The sequence below is a fragment of the Ornithorhynchus anatinus genome, unplaced genomic scaffold (genome assembly GCF_004115215.2).
Source record: "Ornithorhynchus anatinus isolate Pmale09 unplaced genomic scaffold, mOrnAna1.pri.v4 scaffold_93_arrow_ctg1, whole genome shotgun sequence".
Taxonomy (NCBI): Eukaryota; Metazoa; Chordata; class Mammalia; order Monotremata; family Ornithorhynchidae; genus Ornithorhynchus; species Ornithorhynchus anatinus.
The window spans coordinates 523,624-540,626 of NW_024396943.1; the positions used below are offsets into that span (position 1 = coordinate 523,624).

Consider the following 17,003-nt stretch of genomic DNA (forward strand, 5'->3'; position numbering starts at 1 on the left):
CCGGAAGTACGAGGGTCCGGTGTAACGCCCCTTCTCCCGCCCTGGCCCCACCGAACCAAAGCACGCTACCCCCGCACTGTCAGCATCTGTGTCCCTACCGGGACCTGCCGCCATGAAGAAAGAGAGCCATTCACCCCCTTTCTTCCTGTACTCAACATTTTCCTTTTCTTCCTCCACAGGAAAAAAATGCCCAGCTGCTGGGCACCGCACAACAACTGTTCATCCATTGCCAGGCCCAGAAAGAGGAAATCAAGCGACTATTTCAGCAGAAACTCGATGAGGTACATCAGTCGTCGTCATCATCAATGGGATTTATTGAGTGCTTACTGTGTGCAGAGCACTGAACTAAGCACTTGGGGGAGTCCAATACAGCGGAGTTGGTAGACATGCCCCCGCCCCCAAGGAGGCACTAGGGCTTGAGGGACATGCCTCAATCTGAGTGACTGCATGTGGTAGTATGGGACCAGTCAGGGCAGCTGAAAGGGCACCTCCCTCGCACACGCAGAGCAACAGCCAGAGCAGCCTGGGACACGCTCATGCAAGTTTGCAAGTCTCCCTCCCGTATCTCCCACCCGCTAACTGGGGGTGGCAGTCAAAGCTCCCTCCTCACTCCCAATCCATCAGTGGAATTTGTGGAGCACTTTCTGGGTGCAGAGAGCATGAGTAACTAAGCACTTGGGAGAGTCTGACGTAACAGCGTTGGTGGACACATTCCCTGCCCATAAGGAGCTTACAGTCTAGAGGGGGACTCCCCGAGGCTTCTCCCTCTGTCCTCGTTGCTCCCACTGGCATCACTACCACCTCTAAGCAGCTGGCTCCCAACTCTATCTCACTGGCCCCAACCTCTCTCCGTGGCAGTCTCACATTTCCTCCTGCCTCCAGGACATAGCTCCGCGGCGCTCCAGCCAATACCTCAAGCTCACCGTGTCCCGAGCTGAACTCGCTCCTCATCTTCCCTCCCCGCCCCAAATCCTCTCCTCCTCCTAACTTTTCCATCACAGCCAGTCGACGGCACCATCACCCTCTCTGTCTCTGAAGCCCGCCGCCTTGATGTCATCCTTGATTCCTCCCTCTTCTAACCCCTCCATCCGTTTGGTTGACTGATCCCGTCGCTTCTTCCTCCACCCCCTTTCTAGAATCCATCCCTTCCTCTCCACCCCAGCAGCCACCATCCTGGTCCAGACCCTCATCCTTGCCTGGCTTGCCTACGTCATCAGCCTCTTCCCGGGAGTTTCTTCCCTCTCCCCGTCTCCAGCTTCTCTCCTCTCCGGACCTGCTGCTCCACGCTCGGATCATTTCTCGGATCGTCCGCACTCCTTCCAAGCCACCAGTGGTCACCGATTCCTCTCCGCATCAGACAGAAGAGACCGCCTACCTGTCCCGCTCCTGCTGCCCCATCAATGCTCGTCCCACTTACCTATCCACTCTCTGCTCCACTCTCCCACTTTCCAGTCCGCCGCAGTCACCTGGCTCGCTGTGCCTCGTTCCTGGCCCCTGGCTCACTACCTTTCTGCCTTCCTGGAACTCCCTCCCACTTCACGCCACCTGAACCTCAGCTGTCCCCGACTTCAGAGCCCTTCAGGAAATCCCACCTCCTCCAGGAGGCTTTCCCTGTTTTGTCTCTCCCCCCAAAGTTACTTCCTCCCAAGTATCGCTTTTGTGCACTCAGCCTCAGGTTGCACTTTTGTCCCTACAGTTATGTATGAAGCTCCTTATGCACTTTTTCTTATCTGCAAGTTACTCCAGTCCACCTCCCCTGTTTTATTTGAAGCTCTTTTGTGGACAGAAATCTTGACTCACCCATCTATTGTTTTCTCAGTCGTCGATCAATCAGTGGTACTGACTGAGCACTTGCTCTGGGTGGGCCATTATACTGAGCCCCTGGGACAGTACAGTACTCTCCGATGCTTAGAACTGTGTCCTCTGCCTACAGAAGGTGCTCAACAAATGCCACCAGTGGAGTTGACACTGTTAGATTTGGCTAGGGAGGAGGTCGTTGGTGACCTTGGAGGGTTTGATGGAGTGGATGGGGATGGAAATGGGATTGTAGAGCATCAAGGAGGGAGTGGGAGGGGAGGAAGTGGAGGCAATAAGTGTAGATGTACCCGTTTGAGAAGTGGGGTGGGGCTGTGGGGTCCAGCGGGGTGGCGGGGGGAGGTGTTTTGTTTTTTAAGCAAAAGAGATCTGCGTGTGTTTGAAACCTGAGGAGATGGCACCCTCAAAGTGTGAGCAAGGCTGGAGATGGGAAGAAAGGAGAACGGGGGCGAGTGTTGCTAGAAGGCAGGGGGACTGGAAGCCCCCAGTTAGGCCGGGAGCTCCAACCCCAGGTTTCCGAATTGGGGTGGGTCAGGGGTGGTTTGCAGGCGCCAGAGGGCCAGAGCGAGGCTGATGCTGTTTCCATTCGCCCCATGAGAGTCACCTCCTCTTCTGAGGTGCTGTGTTAATCACCTCTGCCAAGAGCTCATTGTCCTCACTGCTTCATCGTACTGATTGATTTCATTTCTTCATTCCTCCAGTTGGGAGTTAAGGCACTGACTTACAATGACCTGATTCAAGCTCAGAAAGAGATCTCCGCTCATAACCAGCAGTTAAAGGAACAAACCAAACAGCTAGAGAAAGAGAACAGTGAACTCAGGAACCAGAGCTTACAGCTGGTATGTACCTTGCTTCCCTCCGGTTCCAAATCTGCCTAATTTTTCCTACTTGGCTGCTTTAGAGAAGCAGCATAGCTGCCTAGCGGAAAGAGCCTGGGGCTGGAAATTAGGAGACCTGGGTTCTCTTCCTGGCTGTACCACTTGCCTGCTGCGGGACCTCGGGCAAGTCGCTTGATTTCTCTGGGCCTCAGTTCCCTCCTCTGTAAAATGGGGATAAAATACCTGCTGGTCCTCCCTCGGAACCTGTGAGCCCCATGTGGGACAGGGGCTGTGTCTGATCTACGTATATTGTGTCAACCCCAGCTCTCAGTTCAGTGTTTGGGCTTTTGTAAGCGCTTGACAAATGCTTCTGTTAGTATCATCATCATTCATTATGCTTAGGATTATTCTTACTAGTCCAGTGCTCTCACTGTTGCTGTAGAATTAAACCAAGCAGAAATCTGATTTGCGTGTTAGACTTGAGAAAAACTGAGTGCCACACTTATGCAGGGCAGAGTCCCGTTGATTGGGTGCTTGGCCATGGTGTGGGATCTTGGGGCTTTTATTTTCTTTCAGATTTCACATCATTTTTTAATTTGCATTTGTAAGGATTTGTAGGTCTGTCTCCCTCATTGGAGTGTACGCTCCTTGTGCCTGGGGGACGGACCACTTCTTTGTTTTGTACTTCCCGAGCGCTGTAGCGCAGTATACTGCATCGAATGGGTGCTCAATTCATGCTTTCACTCTGCCCCCCATGGACTGGTAATGCTTGCCCTTACCCAGGACCAAAGGAAAGCACCCATTATTCAGGGGCTGATGATCCATTTTCCTCGTCTCAGGGCCTCATTAAATGATGGCACGACAGGGGAAGGGGGAAAGAGGTGATGGTGGAATGCCAACACAACTGATTGGCTGGATCAGACCACTGTCCCCGTTCTAATGATGTTCTCCTTTTAGAGCCCCACTTACTCCTCCAGTTATTGCCTCCATCTCCCTCCTACCATTCCTCTCCAAACTCTTTGAGCGAATTGTCTACACCCCGCAGTCCCAAATTCCTCTCTTCCAGTTCTCTCCTTGACCCCCTCCAATCTGGCTTCCCCACCCTTCACTCCACAGAAACTGCCCTATCGAAGGCCACTGGTAATCTCCTTCATGCCAAATCCAATGGCATCCAATACTCCATCCTAATCCTCCTCCACCTCTCAGCTGCCTTAGACACTGTCGACCACCCCCTCCTCCTGGAAACATTATCCAGTCTTGACTTCACTGACACTGTCCTCTCCTGGTTCTCCTCCTATCACTTTGGCCACTCTTTTTCATTTCTTTCATGGGCTGCTTCTCTGCCTCCCATCCCCTTACTGTGGGAGTCCCTCAAAGCTCAGTTCTGGGTCCCCTTCTATTCTCCATCTAAACCTATTCCCTTGGAGAACTCGTTCACTCCCATGGCTTCAACTTCCATCTCTGTGCGGATGATTCCCAAGTCTATATTTCCGAGCCCTTATCTCGTTCCCTTTCTGCAGTCTTGCATTTCCTCCTGCCTTTAAGACATTTCTACTTGGATGTTCTGCTGTCACCTCAAACTTAACGTGTCAGAACAGAAGTGTGTGTGTGTGGTTAAGGGGTGTCTGCAACCTACTCACCGAGCCTTGCTCTCACCTCACTCCCCGTTGACCTCTTGCTTGCACCCTCCTCTCCCTCTTGCCTGGAACTCTCTCCCCTGTCACATCCAACAGATCACAGTGCTCCTACCTTCAGGGTCCTTCTTGTATCATCTATTGCTCCTGACAAGAGACTTCACCGTCACCTCCTGTGGAGCCCTGAGAGGGCACCAGGGAAACTCAGAGGGTCCAGTGCAATAGAGTTGGAAGACATGATCCCTGCTCCCAAAAAGCTTACAGTCTAGTGGGGGAGATAGGACACACAAAGAAATTTCAGATCCAGCAGACAGGATAGGTGTGGGTGGCTCGTTAGTTATGGTGGTCTTCGCTGTCCCTGTCTGCTATTTTGGTTTCCCTGCTGGGTCAGTCCACCTTGTGGAGCATCCTGAGTGGCTCTGTGGCCAGAACGCCCTCCTTCCCCCTAGGTGGCAACGGCCCCAGGAGACGGAACCGGGGCACAGAACCTGGCTTTCTCAATTCTCAGAGCTGCCCAGGAGCAGGGTGGCCCAGGCGATGGGCAGCAGTAATGAATGGTGGCCGTCACCATCACAGAACCGTTGCCTGCTTGGAGACTCATAGTGGGGAACCATTTAGGCTTGCTGTCCAAACGGCCTAAGCAGGAAGTGTGTTTGTGCAGCTGGTTTTGGAGGTGTCCGTGTCCATTTTCCCACCATCCCCACAGCTCCGTCAAGAGTCTGCCAGCCGGGGACTTAGCCACTGACAGGTCACTGGTGCCCTCTGGAGGGCAGCAGCCATGTGTTTCACCTCCACTGGTCTCCCCCAAGGCCATAGCACTGGGCGTCACCCGCATCAGGCACTCAGGGCCAATATCACCCCTCCAACCCGATTATCTGGTACAGTAAGCGCTTAAAAATACACTTATTATTTAAAAAAAAAAAATTAGCATGGGTGAAGCTCTGACTGAATTCTCTTGACATCCCAGCCCAGAAGAATCGACCCTGGGCTTGGGATCCTGCTCTTCAGGTTGGTTGGGCTTGTTCTCCTGATTCCTCTCTAAATGTTCTTGCAGCTTAAGGCTCGATGCGAAGAGCTGAAGCTGGATTGGTCCACCCTGTCGCTGGAGAATTTACTGAAGGAAAAGCAGGCCCTGAAGAATCAAATTTCAGAAAAGCAGAAGCATTGTTTGGAGTTGCAGGTAAGGAGGAGTCTGAAACGCATGGGATCTCAACCGCCCCCAGAGAGGGGGGGGCCTTCCTTTCTTTCCCCCAAGTCGGGAATCCTGGTCTGCAACCGTCAGGTCGGCTGTTTCCCTAGCCCGGGGCCTCTCTCTCGCCAGAGGCCGAGGCAGAGGCCGAGCAACACGGTCGACCCAAGGAGGTGGGGCTACGGGGATGGGCGGCTGAGGTCTGCCGACTTGGTGGGCGTGCCGCCTCCCCACAGGGGTGCTGCTTCTCTCCTGCCCAGCCAGGCAAAGAGCGATCTCCTGCGAGGGGTAAAAATCCAATATCTCGATGTTGTCTTTCCTTCCCGTGTTCCGGTGTACCCCGTTGGTTTTAAAGATCAGCATCGTGGAGCTGGAGAAGAGTCAAAGGCAGCAGGAGCTGTTGCAGCTCAAGTCCTACATGCCAGCTGATGAGACACCGTCGGTTCATCTGCGCCACAAAAGCCATTTAAACCGGGAGCTCGAACCCGAGCACAGCCGATTCCAACTTGAGCTTGAGTGCGCCAAGTTCTCTCTGCCCCACATCAACGGCATGAGCCCCGAACTGTCCATGAATGGCCATGCGGCTCCCTATGAAATTCCCAGTACGTTGAGCCGGTCCTCTTCCAAGCAGAACACCCCTCAGTACCTGACCTCCCACCTGGACCAAGAAATCGTGCCCTGCACTCCTAACCACAACAGCAGGCAGAAGGTGGACCGAGTGGCCAGCTTATCCATCCCCGACTACACCCGGTTTTCTCCAGCCAAGATAGCCCTACGGAGACACTTGAATCAGGATCATGCAGCCACTGGGAAAGCCCCAGCTAGTGACCTGCACCAGAGGTGAGAGTGGGGAAATAGGGGCTATTGACAGTGGGTTTGGAATCGGGTGGAGGGGTGTGGTATTGGAGGGTAGAGAGTTTGGGAGTCACGGAAATCACGGGAATCAACTTATGAATGAGAACGGTGACGATGATGATGCGGGCAGGGAATGTGGCTACCGACTCCGTTCTGTTGTTGTCTCCCAAGTGCATAGTCCAGTGCTCTGTGGTCAGTAAGTGCACTGACGATGATGACGATTGAAAAAAATGCAACACAAGAGATTTTGGTGGGATGAACCGGGAGCCGGGCACTCTGCTTCTGGGGACTGTATGGCTCATTAGGGAGGGTTCGACAGACTGAAACTTGACATATCTTTATTCCAGAGCTGAGCATGCCAAAGAGAATGGCCTTTCATATCAGAGCCCCGGGATTTCAAACGGCATAAAACTGAGTCCTCAGCACGTTCGGCCTTCTTCTCCTTCTGCTTTACAGATTGCAGCGGGAGAGAAGAACACTGAGAAGGTGAGGGGAGGGGGTCCCAAATGGGCTTTATTTCCCCACCTGGTAGGTCGTGGGAGTCGACGTCCGATACCTTATGCAAAGGTGCAGACAGCACGTCGTCATTCATTTGCTTGCGCGCCTGCCCCTGGGGCAACCACCGGATGAGTCCTAGCTGGAGGAAGAGGACGTTATGGGTGCCCGCCTGTGTGTGTGTTTGTGTTCGCGTCTGTGTCTCCCGGGCCCTGGGGAAGCAACCCGAGCCTCCCTCCTTGCTGCTTCTCACCCTCAGGGAGGCCCCGGCGAAAACGGTGACAGTGTAAGTGTTCGCTGTAGAGGTGCTGTGTTTGGGCTCGGTTGCTGGGCCCATGGAGCATTAGGTCTGTCCTTTGCTCCTCTCATTTTCGGGTGTCGGCAGGAGGGGAGAGAGATGGTGATAGGTTGAGGGGGTCCCGTTGACCATGTCCTTTTCTGTTCCCGAGACCAGCTAGAGCCAGGCTTTCTGACTCTGTGGCTCTCACCGTGGGGGAGGGGGAGGCTGAGTCTCTCGGGGTCCATAAAGCATCGCCCCTGAAGAGCGGCTCCCCATTCTCTGCGGTCCAGGAAGGTGGGTGGGAAAACAAGGCCAAAGAAACTCATTTCCCTTTCATCGCCACTTGTACCACTTTGGTTTTTTCCATCCCGCCTTCTCCCTGGCTGGAAGGTGGCTAGACCTTTCCCGTGGAGCCGAGGTGGGAGCCTGTCTGGGCGGCAGGATCGGTGCCACCTGCTCTCCTGGGGCGACCACAGACTCTCACCCCCTCATCCCAGACCTCTTGGTTTCCCAACCCACGAAGGGCCTTGAACTCTTTAGCCCTGACTGGACTCGTCTCTTAGAAGTGCTGTTTTGCCCCTCGAGGTGGTTCTTGGTTGTGTCTTACGAACCCAGTGGGGCATATGATCTCAGGTTTGCATGAAAAGGAGCCTTGGGTTCTTAAGTGGTCTTCAGTGCTTGTTTGTTTTTCAGGTTTTGAAAGAAAGAGCCTATGCCAGCAATGGAGAAACGATCACCAGCTTACCCATCAGTATTCCTCTCAGCACAGTGCAGCCCAATAAACTCCCTGTTAGTATCCCACTGTCCAGTGTAGTCCTGCCCAGCCGGGTTGAGAAGGTGGTGAGTAAAGGATTGTCAGATGTTTTTTAATCCTTTAAAGAAAGCGGGCCCTGGAACAGGTTGAGGGAGGGCAAAGACTCAGCACTCTTGGCCTGGAGCCCAAGGGGCTTTCACAGGCGTCCGGTGGATGTCGGATGCAAGTGGGTTTCCTGGGGAATACAGGGAGAAACTCTGGCTCTCAAAGACCTTCTCTTCTCCCACACTTTGAAACCAGCCCATTTGGAGCCCAGCTTTTGCCCTTGAAAGCAAGCCACCCCTGCGGCCCCAGGCCAACAGCCGTACCTCGGTGGCTGCCTTTGCCATGGGGCCTGCTCCACCAAGGGCTGACTACTGGCCAGCACCTGGCCCGGGAGGAGAAACCACACCTCGTGTGGACGAGCCATTTCGTCGGGCTCCCTGGGATGAGGTTTATGCTGGGTGGGCCTGCCTCCAACCCCTGCGGCCCTGGGCTGGCCGCACTCAGGGCACCTGCCCTTTCGCCCCAGGAGCGGAGGGCTGGGTCAGAATCGTGGGGCCAAGAACGGGCTCCTGTCTCCTGCTCCGGTTGACATGGAGATGGTCATTCAGCTGTGCGTCCGCTCTGGAGAAGGGGTTTGCTGAGGGGCGAGGTGACCGTCTTGAGGCAGTACGGGGTTCTTGGAACCGTTCCTATCACGGGGGACTCTGTGTGCTGTGTGTCCCCATCCGACCCGTGGTCCGTCCCCCTGTCCCCTGAAGCCGGCCAGGCTTTTGAGCACGTGACCAGCAGGATGACTCAGCTAAATTGGGCGTGCATTTGGCTTCAGGCTCCGGTCTGGTGCTGATTCAACGGACTGCTATGATGGGCAGGCGTGGTTGGCGGTTGGCCGGTTGATTTAGATTGTAAAACGGATCCCTTTTCTTTCCACAGAGAAGCACACCTAGTCCAGTTCATCAGACTCGAGACTCTACTTCAACACTTGAAAAACAGTTTGGTGCTAATTCCTATAATGGTCTAAGCAGTGCTACTGGAACCAAGCCCTTTGCTTCGGCTACCTCAGGTAATGCTCCTCCTCTCGGCCTGGCTGCCCTCTGGGGCCTCACGGTCTGCGGGCTGTGTGCCGGAGGATCCATCCTTCGGGGCGGAGGGTGTTGTGTTCTGCCCCGGCTGCTCCAGCTCGATGACACCCCGCCCCCGCCCCGGATCCAGCAGGCCCCCGAGTCGCGGCTCTTAAGTCCAGAAGGAGATGTTTCCAGGAATGCCTTTCCGCTGCCTTCCTCTCCCTCTCCGTCTCACCTGCTTTGATCATGCCTTCTCTGAGGTGCGCCCAGCCTGCCTCCCCTCAGGAGCCAGGGTTCAGGTGTGGGGTGCAAGCCTGGGTTTCCTGCCATTCTCCTTCTCTCTCTAGCTTCGAGGGTATTTTGGTTAATCGCGGAAGCATAAACACACCTGGCTGGCACTTGCTGGAGGATTAGAAAAGCTGGGATGATCTCCAAGCCATTCCTTCTGGAGATTTGACCAGTTTAGGCTACAGCTATCCCTATTCCTTGGCCATAGCCTGAGTCCCAGGTGACGGTTGTTTCACGAGGGAGGGTACTGAGTGCGCGTACTGAGTGCGCGTGCGCGTGTGTGTGTGTGTGTGTGTAGAGGGGTGGGGGGACTCGGGGAAGGGCTAGACTTCTTCCAGTGGTCGAGAAGAGTGAGATGTCAATCAATGTCTTCCCTCCTGATTTCCTCACCGCCACCGCCACCCACAAGCTAACCCCAGTCCCCAGAAGTGAAGTTGTGTTTCAGGTCTGCAGTGGCTTCATTGAGCAATGATCTCCCCCCCTCTTGACAGGTTTTTCTTATTCTGGCTCGGTGGCAGTCGGGGGAACTGTTTCCAGCAGCCCGGCCCAGCTTAACCACGTCGTTGAGCAGACTGCTCTGGATGACCCGTCCAATTCGGGGAGTCTGTTCAACGCAGTAGGCTCCCGGAGCTCCACCCCACAACATCCTTCTTTGCTCATGATGCAGTGCCGGAATTCTGGTCCGAACTCCCCCGCCCACCAGCACCCGGTGAGCCCCCGGCTCCCCGGGGCCGCCCAGGGGCTGCCTGGGGCGTTGCAGCATGCAGATCCTCAGAAGATGTTCACTGAGGGCCACATGGGAGACCTGCAGTCTGATTGGGGCTTTTCTGATCCCGAGAGTGAAGCCAAGAGAAGAATTATCTTTACCATCTCTACAAATGCAGGAAACCTAAAACAGTCTCCTTCCAACAAGCACAGTCCCCTAACGGCAAGCATCCGAACGGACTGTGGGCCAGCCTATATGCAGGACGGCAAGAAGAGAGGGAGGAGGAAGCGGTCTTCCAGCGGGCACCCCAGCGGGCTGTCTCCCAAACGCAAACCCTTACCGTCCGTGGCGGGACTCTTTACTCCGTCGTCAGGCTCACCCCTCAACATCAACTCTATGGTAAGGTAGAGAATGCGCTTCGTCTCGCCACTCGGCCCCCTGGGGGCTGGGCCGCTCCCACTGGCGAGCGGTCTAAACTCCCTGGCCGTCCCCCTTCCTCTCTAGGCACAGCTCCCCCTCCCCCCCCACCAGTCTCCTTTCCTTCATTTCCCGTGACAGCACTCAGCTGGTCCCGGGCTCTGACTGAGCGGTCTCCATGGTCGAGCCAGGGGCCCCAGACTGTGGTTGAATCATTCCCAGCAGAGGGAAGGCAACGGTCCTCATTGGGTGCCCGCCACAGACAGTCCGAATGAAGGTGTGGGCCTCATACCGGAACTCTGGGGCTCTCCGTATCCCTGAGCCCTAGTGGAGCTTGGGCGGTCCAGGGGAGAGGAAGCCAGTGTGACACGGGGGCCGTGGGGGTGAAGATGGGACAGAATAACTCCAGGGGACTGGCTGGGTCTCTCGGGTGGACCTGCTCTTGCCCCAAGCTTGCAGGAAGTTTCCTCACCTAGCCCGACGGGGGCCGGGCTGGCCAGGACTCTGACGGGCGCTCTGCTGCAGGCCAGGAGGGCACATGGGGCATCTGCCCCTCTGGACCAGTAGGCGTCGGCTGGGGCTCAGGCCAGAGGGTGAGGTGGGACTGGGGGAGGCGGGGGCAGCCCCGCCCCAGGCCTTTGATCAGTGGCACTGGGATCCACCCCCGCCCTTCGGCCATTGGGCCTCCTGCTAATCTTAGACCTGCCCTGAATCTGCAACCTGGCCCCAATTGTCCTGCCTGACCCACAACTTCAATGAGGGGAGCCACGGGGCAGGACAGATTCAGGGAGGGAGCGGTGGCTCCGGGCGGTAGGGTCTTCGTGAAAGTTGACAAGATGCCTTAGGTCAAGCTTTCTTCCACCCGCGGCCCGGATACCCGGTGGAATTCAATCTGAAATCAGTCAGAAGTGGAGGCGAGGGACTGGAAATTGTCTCCGGGGTGGTTCCCAAAGGCCCTCCCATTCTCCTTGGCAACAGCCGCAAGCTGAAAATCCCAGAACGCTTGGCTGCAGAACAGGAAAGAGAAACGGCTGCTTAGGTGCTTCGGTAGTCTGCTTCTGAAACTCCCGGGCCATACATATCTGCGCCGGGCAAGGGTGTTGGTCGGCTGCGGGAAGTGTCCCGAGCCCGTCTGGGTTCGCAGGTGTGCTGCCACCTTCCTCCAGAGCCCGCCGGTTTTGGGGCTCCTGGATTCTAATCCTGTTGACCTCAACTCCACCCAGAAGGTCGTTCCAGAGATCATGCAGATTTGACTCATTTGGCCACCAGGTGGCATCCGGAGTCTTCTTCCCGCCCCATCGACTGCTCTCCCCCAGCGGGGCCAGAGGCACTGGGGGCCCTCTGCCGCCGTCGTCCGGGCCGCGGAGAGTGAATAGGGTGGGTAGGGGCAGACTGGGGGAAGGGAGAGCCTGTGAGAACTTGAGCCGAGTTGGAATTTTCAACGGAAGCTCTGTATCCCCAAGGGCCGCCTATCCCTCCCGGACATCTGTTTGGGCTCACTACTCTGGTTTATTCATTTGGGCCCTGGCGATACCACCGCCTCCTCTTCCTCTTCCTCTCTCTCCTCACTTCCTCGGCCAAGGCAGTTGCTCGTCCAGTGCCGTGCGTGGCTTTTGAAGGATCAGATGCCAGCAGTGTGATGCTCTTGGCAAGAGAGCGTTCAGGTTAATACACCAAGTCTTGAAATGGCAACTCGGTGAACCCTCTGGGTTGGCATAATTTGCATGAATCATATGTTTAATTTGGTGTTTTGGGACTTTTTTTCCCCTTTTGATTCTTCAGGTCAATAACATTAATCAGCCTTTAGAGATCACAGCCATTTCCTCCCCGGAAAACTCCCTGAAGAATTCTCCTGTTCCCTACCAGGACAACGACCAACCGCCGGTGCTGAAAAAGGAGAAGCCGCTCATCCAGACCAATGGGATTTACTATTCCCCGCTCACGTCTGATGAAGAACAGGGATCCGAAGATGAGCGCAACAGCACCAGGTGAGTGGCGGGGGCCGCGCGGTAACCGGCCCCCACTGCCGTGGCCACCTCTGTTCGCAGCCTGCTCACGGGTCTCCTCCGTTGCGCCAGAAGATGGCGCCCTTAGAGCTACCAGCGATGGGGCGGGCGGACTGCTCTGTCAGCCTGGTTTCAGGGTTCCGGAGAACGGCGCCGACTGTTTCCACGGTTGGCAGAGTTGCAGAGGCGATTTCCACACCAAGAAGCGGTGGGGGTGGCCTCATGGAAAGAGCCGGGCTAAGCCCAGTGCCATCGCTTGCCTGTCTTGGGACCTTGGGCGAGTCTCTTTGATTCCCTGGACCTGTTTTCTTCTTAGGACCGTGGCGGGGGCGAGAATTGAGAACCCTGTTCTCTCTCCTCCTTAGACTGTGAGCTCTGTGTAGGAAGTGGGGGGTGGGGAACGGGACCGCTGCATCTGACGTGCTTAATTTACACCTACCCCGGTGCTCAGCACAGTGCTCGGCCCGTAGTAAGCACTTAACAAACCCCACAGATATCATGGCAGCGATAGATTTTGAGAGCTACTAGCTAAAGATGGATGGAAGCATAGGCCCAGGGGCCCTGGCCAAAATCACTGTCTTGATAAAAGCATTTCCCAGCTCTACGGCTCTATCTGTATCAGGCTAGTCTCCCCTCCCTTTTGGACCTCTCCATGCTTTCTGGCTGCGCGTTGCTGTCCGTGAAACCCACGGGAGTTGTCTGGGTGCCTTCGGTTTGCAGCATGATGTTGGTGCCTGACTCCAAAGTGAATGAATTATTCCTGAGCGTCGGGGAGAAGCCCCAGCAGAAAGGACTTGAACATTAAGCCCAACAATGCCTTATTCTTGCCTTCTAGCAAGGTCTAGGCACTGCAGACCGTGGGGCAGCAGGGTGACCCAGGACCACGCTCCTGTTTGTGCTCTAGGTCAACATGAAGGAACTGGGGCACCAGTGCAGCCTGGTTCTCCAAGAGAGATAGGAGAACCCAGAGCAGACATTTGTCAGTGAAGCCAAGGTTGGCTATCATTTCCGGGACAAGGGGGTGGTCGACTGTGCCAGAGGTAGCCGAGAGGTCAAGAGGGATTAGGATGGGGTAGAGGCTGTCAGATTGGGCAAGAATAATAATAATAATAGTGATGGTATTTGTTAAGCGCTTACTATGTGCCAAGCACTGTTCTAAATGCTGGGGTAAATACAAGGTTATCGGGTTGTCCCACTTGGGGCTCACAGTCTTAATCCCCATTTTACAGATGAGGTAATTGAGACACAGAGAAGTGAAGTGACGTGCCCAAAGTCACACAGCTGATAAGTGGCAGAGCTGTGATTAGAACCCACAACCTCTGACTCCCAAGCCTGGGCTCTTTCCACTAAGCCACACTGCTTCTCAGAAGGAGGTCGTTGGCGACCTTTGAGGCTCCAAGATGTCAGAACTCTGCGTGTTCTAGGTCACTGTGAAGGAGCTGGAGCACCAGTGCAGACTGGCCGCAATGCATCTTGGAGCCTCTCATGTCTGGGTCTCATCAGCGGCTAGGAGTGTGAGGCGTAAGTCGGGGAAGTGATGGGCCGCTACTTATCGAGTAACCTTTTCTTTTCTCTCACTAGAATTGAAAGAAAAATTGCCACCATCTCTTTGGAAAGCAAATCCCCACCAAAATCAATGGAAAATGGTAGGTGGAGGTAGGGGGTTGTCACGTGGTCAGCAGACAAAGCAGTTGGGTGGGGTCTGGAGTACTGCCTGGTGGTGGTGGTTTCCAGAGAGCGACTGGACTTTCTGTGATGCTGGTGCAGGGATTTTCGAGGATCCCCTGAAACCCGGTTCTGGTCAACAAGATCCTCAGAAGCTGACCTCTCTGACATCGCTCCCTTTGACCTGTCTGGTGTATTTGAGCCACGACTACTGTTGGCCTCTGTCTGTCCTGACTGGCTGGAGAGCCCTAGCGGGCTTGAGGTCCTGGGGGCAGATCAGCCAGCTCAGGCGGCAGCGGGTGGCCAGACGTCGGGGCTGGGGCCAGGGGAGATGAGCAAGGAGCGCGGGGACCGGACAGCGGGTCAGCCAGCTCAGGAGGTGGTGGATAGCCATGTGTGGGGCCCGGGGCATGGCAAGCAGAAATTGGGTCAGTTGCCCTAGGGCCATGTATCGGCGGGTCAAAGGCGCTGAGTGCCCTGGCAGGGGACCGGGACAGCGAGAGGACCAGCAGGCTCCTGGAGAGTGCAGATGGACAATGTGCGTGGCAGTCAAGTTGAGGGCAGATGAGCTCTAGGCCCGGCCTGGTATGGAGCCAGGGGGCGGGTAAAATGTTCCCGAGTTGCACGTCAAAAGCCCTGGCCAATACCGAGCAACTCCTGGCTCACCCTTGGCTGCCACTGCACCTGTTCTACCCCAACAACTTGCCTCAGAAAGCGGGGCAGCAGTAGGACTGGAGCCCCACGGCTCAAACAGGTACCTAAAGGGCCCGAGTTGAGGCTCGGGACCTAGCAGTCCAACAGCCTGTCGGTCTGTCAGTCGATCAGTCATGAGCAGGTAGGGAAGGCGATCAATGGTCCTGGTGCGATACTCATCAGCTTTTTCGTGGCTTTCTCTGGTAACTGCAGGGAGCTTGGCGCTCCGAGTTTTGGTGTGTCTGTCTGTTTCTCTCTCACACACACACAACCCCCCACATACACACACCCCCACCCCCACCCCCAAATTAGCACTGCAGCATCGTGGGCCATGAAAAGACCTCAGATCTGGGTTTTAATCCCGGCTCTACACACAAACACGCGCACGAACACACACGCACCCATCGATCTACCCATGCGGATCTGCATCAACTGTGGCCCAGGCCCCGTCATTCTGGGTCAGTGAGATTGAATCATCTCTGCTCGCTGTTCTCCTGTGTGTCTCCTCTGGTTGTCGCCCCACCTTCCGCCATTGTTCTGGCCCTCGCCAGCCGCCCCCCACCGGGGTGGGGAACTCTTGTCGGAACCCGAAGCCCGCTCCCCAAGCGGTGGGTTCTCGGAGACCCAGGCGATGTTCCGGCCAAACACGAGGCTCGGAATTGCATGGGCAAAATGGCGGTCGCTAGGGTCACAGGCAGCGGTGCCTGGCCGACCGCGAGTCGGACCACCCGGTCACTGACCCATGCCCACTTTTCCTTCCCAAGCAGGGGGCAGCGGTTCGTCAGGAAGGAAACCGGGACCGACCCACGAGAGCACGAATAGCAGCAAGTGGAAGTCCACCTTCTCACCCATCTCCGATCTCCACCTGGCCAAGACGGCCGACAGCCCCGGGCAGGCCGCACCACCTCTGTTCGCCTTCAGGCCGCCCTCGGAGGACGCTGGGCCTGCCGACGGCAAGCTCTCGGTGCACCCCCGGAAAAACTTGGCCGGGGGCTCGGCGGGGGCTGGTGCGCTCAGCCCGAATGGATTTGCCTACAATGGGGGCCTGTCAGCCGATCTGAGTTTACACAGCTTTCCTGATGGTGCTTCTCTCTCTCATAAGGCTAGCGAGGTGACGGGCTTACATTCCCCTCTGGGTTTTCCATCCCAGCGGAGCAGAGACGTCAGTGTCTCCGAGACAAACCCCTTTCTGAACAAGCGGCAGCTGGATGGCCTGGGGGGCTTGAAAGGGGACGAATTTGGAAGGGCAGGGGGCAAAAGCAAAGAGATGAGTGAGTTGGGGGTGCATCCATCTGAAAAAGGGCCCCTGCAGCACAGTGGCAAGGTTGGGAAAGGACGGGACCGTGACCTGGAGTTTAAAAATGGCCACAACCTTTTCATCGCCGCCGCCGCTGCCCCTCCTGGGGGCCTTCTCAATGGCAGAAGCCTTCCCACGGCTGGCCCCTCTTCTGGCAACTCAGTATCTGCCGTGCAAACGCACCATCCTTTCTTAAACGCTGTCACCGCTGGATCCCAGTTCCCCCTGGGCCCCGGGACCCTGCCGGCCAACCTCAGTTCTGTGGCCAGCTCATCGGTCTTGCAGTCCTTATTTAATTCAGTGCCCACAGCTGCCAGTTTGGTCCACGTGTCATCGGCTGCAACCAGACTGACAAATTCTCATGCTATGGGAAGCTTCTCTTCCGGGGTGACGGGTGGAACAGTTGGAGGTAGGCAGAACGTGGCTTCTCAGCTCTGAGGTAGATGGCCGGAGCCCTCTCTCTCGGGGGACGGCAGGTGGCGGGTGGCAGAGGGTCAGGAACAGAGCGGAGCCTTCCTTTCTGCCCCCATTCGAGAGTTAGTTACCTTGGCTGCTCCAAGAACGAGAAAACCCTGGAGTCGGGATGACCGAAAAGCCCAGCCCCGGGGGTGGGCCACAGGGCCTAAACTGGCCCCCTTTCCATTCTGGTTTGGGCCTGGGCTAGCTCTGGCCGGCTTGGTGCTGGGATCGGGGGCGGTGCAAGCCGGGGTGGGCGTCTGGGCCCAATTTCCCCCCGTCAGAACAGGTGGGCGAGCTTCGGCCTTGCCTTGCCGGGCCGCAATTTTTGAACGAAGGTCAGGGGGTTCTATCCAGTCCGTGTCGGCCCCCGAGGGGACGGGCAGCTGATTCCCTGAGCTGGCCATCGGGCAGGGCCACTGCGTGAGTGCTCAAGGGAGCAGCTGGGGCAGGCGGGAGAGGATAGGGTGTCAGCGCCTCAGCGTGGCTGGTCCAAGCTCCTTCCCTTTCCGGGTAAATGCGGTGTGCG

At 56.3% G+C, this 17,003-nt stretch overlaps 1 protein-coding gene across 5 annotated transcripts in view; it reads left to right on the top strand.

Annotated features, from left to right (window-relative positions):
- Positions 1-16,992, top strand: part of DOT1L (DOT1 like histone lysine methyltransferase) — a 90,509-nt gene extending 73,517 nt beyond the window's left edge. For 2 of the 5 annotated variants that reach the window (XM_029057367.2, XM_029057369.2), the window contains exons 17-27: positions 180-281; positions 2,517-2,654; positions 5,322-5,447; positions 5,812-6,296; positions 6,659-6,797; positions 7,780-7,926; positions 8,816-8,945; positions 9,726-10,339; positions 12,140-12,345; positions 13,945-14,009; positions 15,486-16,992. In XM_029057367.2, coding sequence (XP_028913200.1) covers positions 180-281; positions 2,517-2,654; positions 5,322-5,447; positions 5,812-6,296; positions 6,659-6,797; positions 7,780-7,926; positions 8,816-8,945; positions 9,726-10,339; positions 12,140-12,345; positions 13,945-14,009; positions 15,486-16,456 — 3,123 coding nt within the window. In that variant the 3' untranslated portion in view covers positions 16,457-16,992. The remainder of the gene's footprint in view (positions 1-179; positions 282-2,516; positions 2,655-5,321; positions 5,448-5,811; positions 6,297-6,658; positions 6,798-7,779; positions 7,927-8,815; positions 8,946-9,725; positions 10,340-12,139; positions 12,346-13,944; positions 14,010-15,485) is intronic. The other 3 variants (XM_029057368.2, XM_029057371.2, XM_029057372.2) reach the window with 3 other exon arrangements.
- The last annotated feature ends 11 nt before the right edge of the window (positions 16,993-17,003 follow it).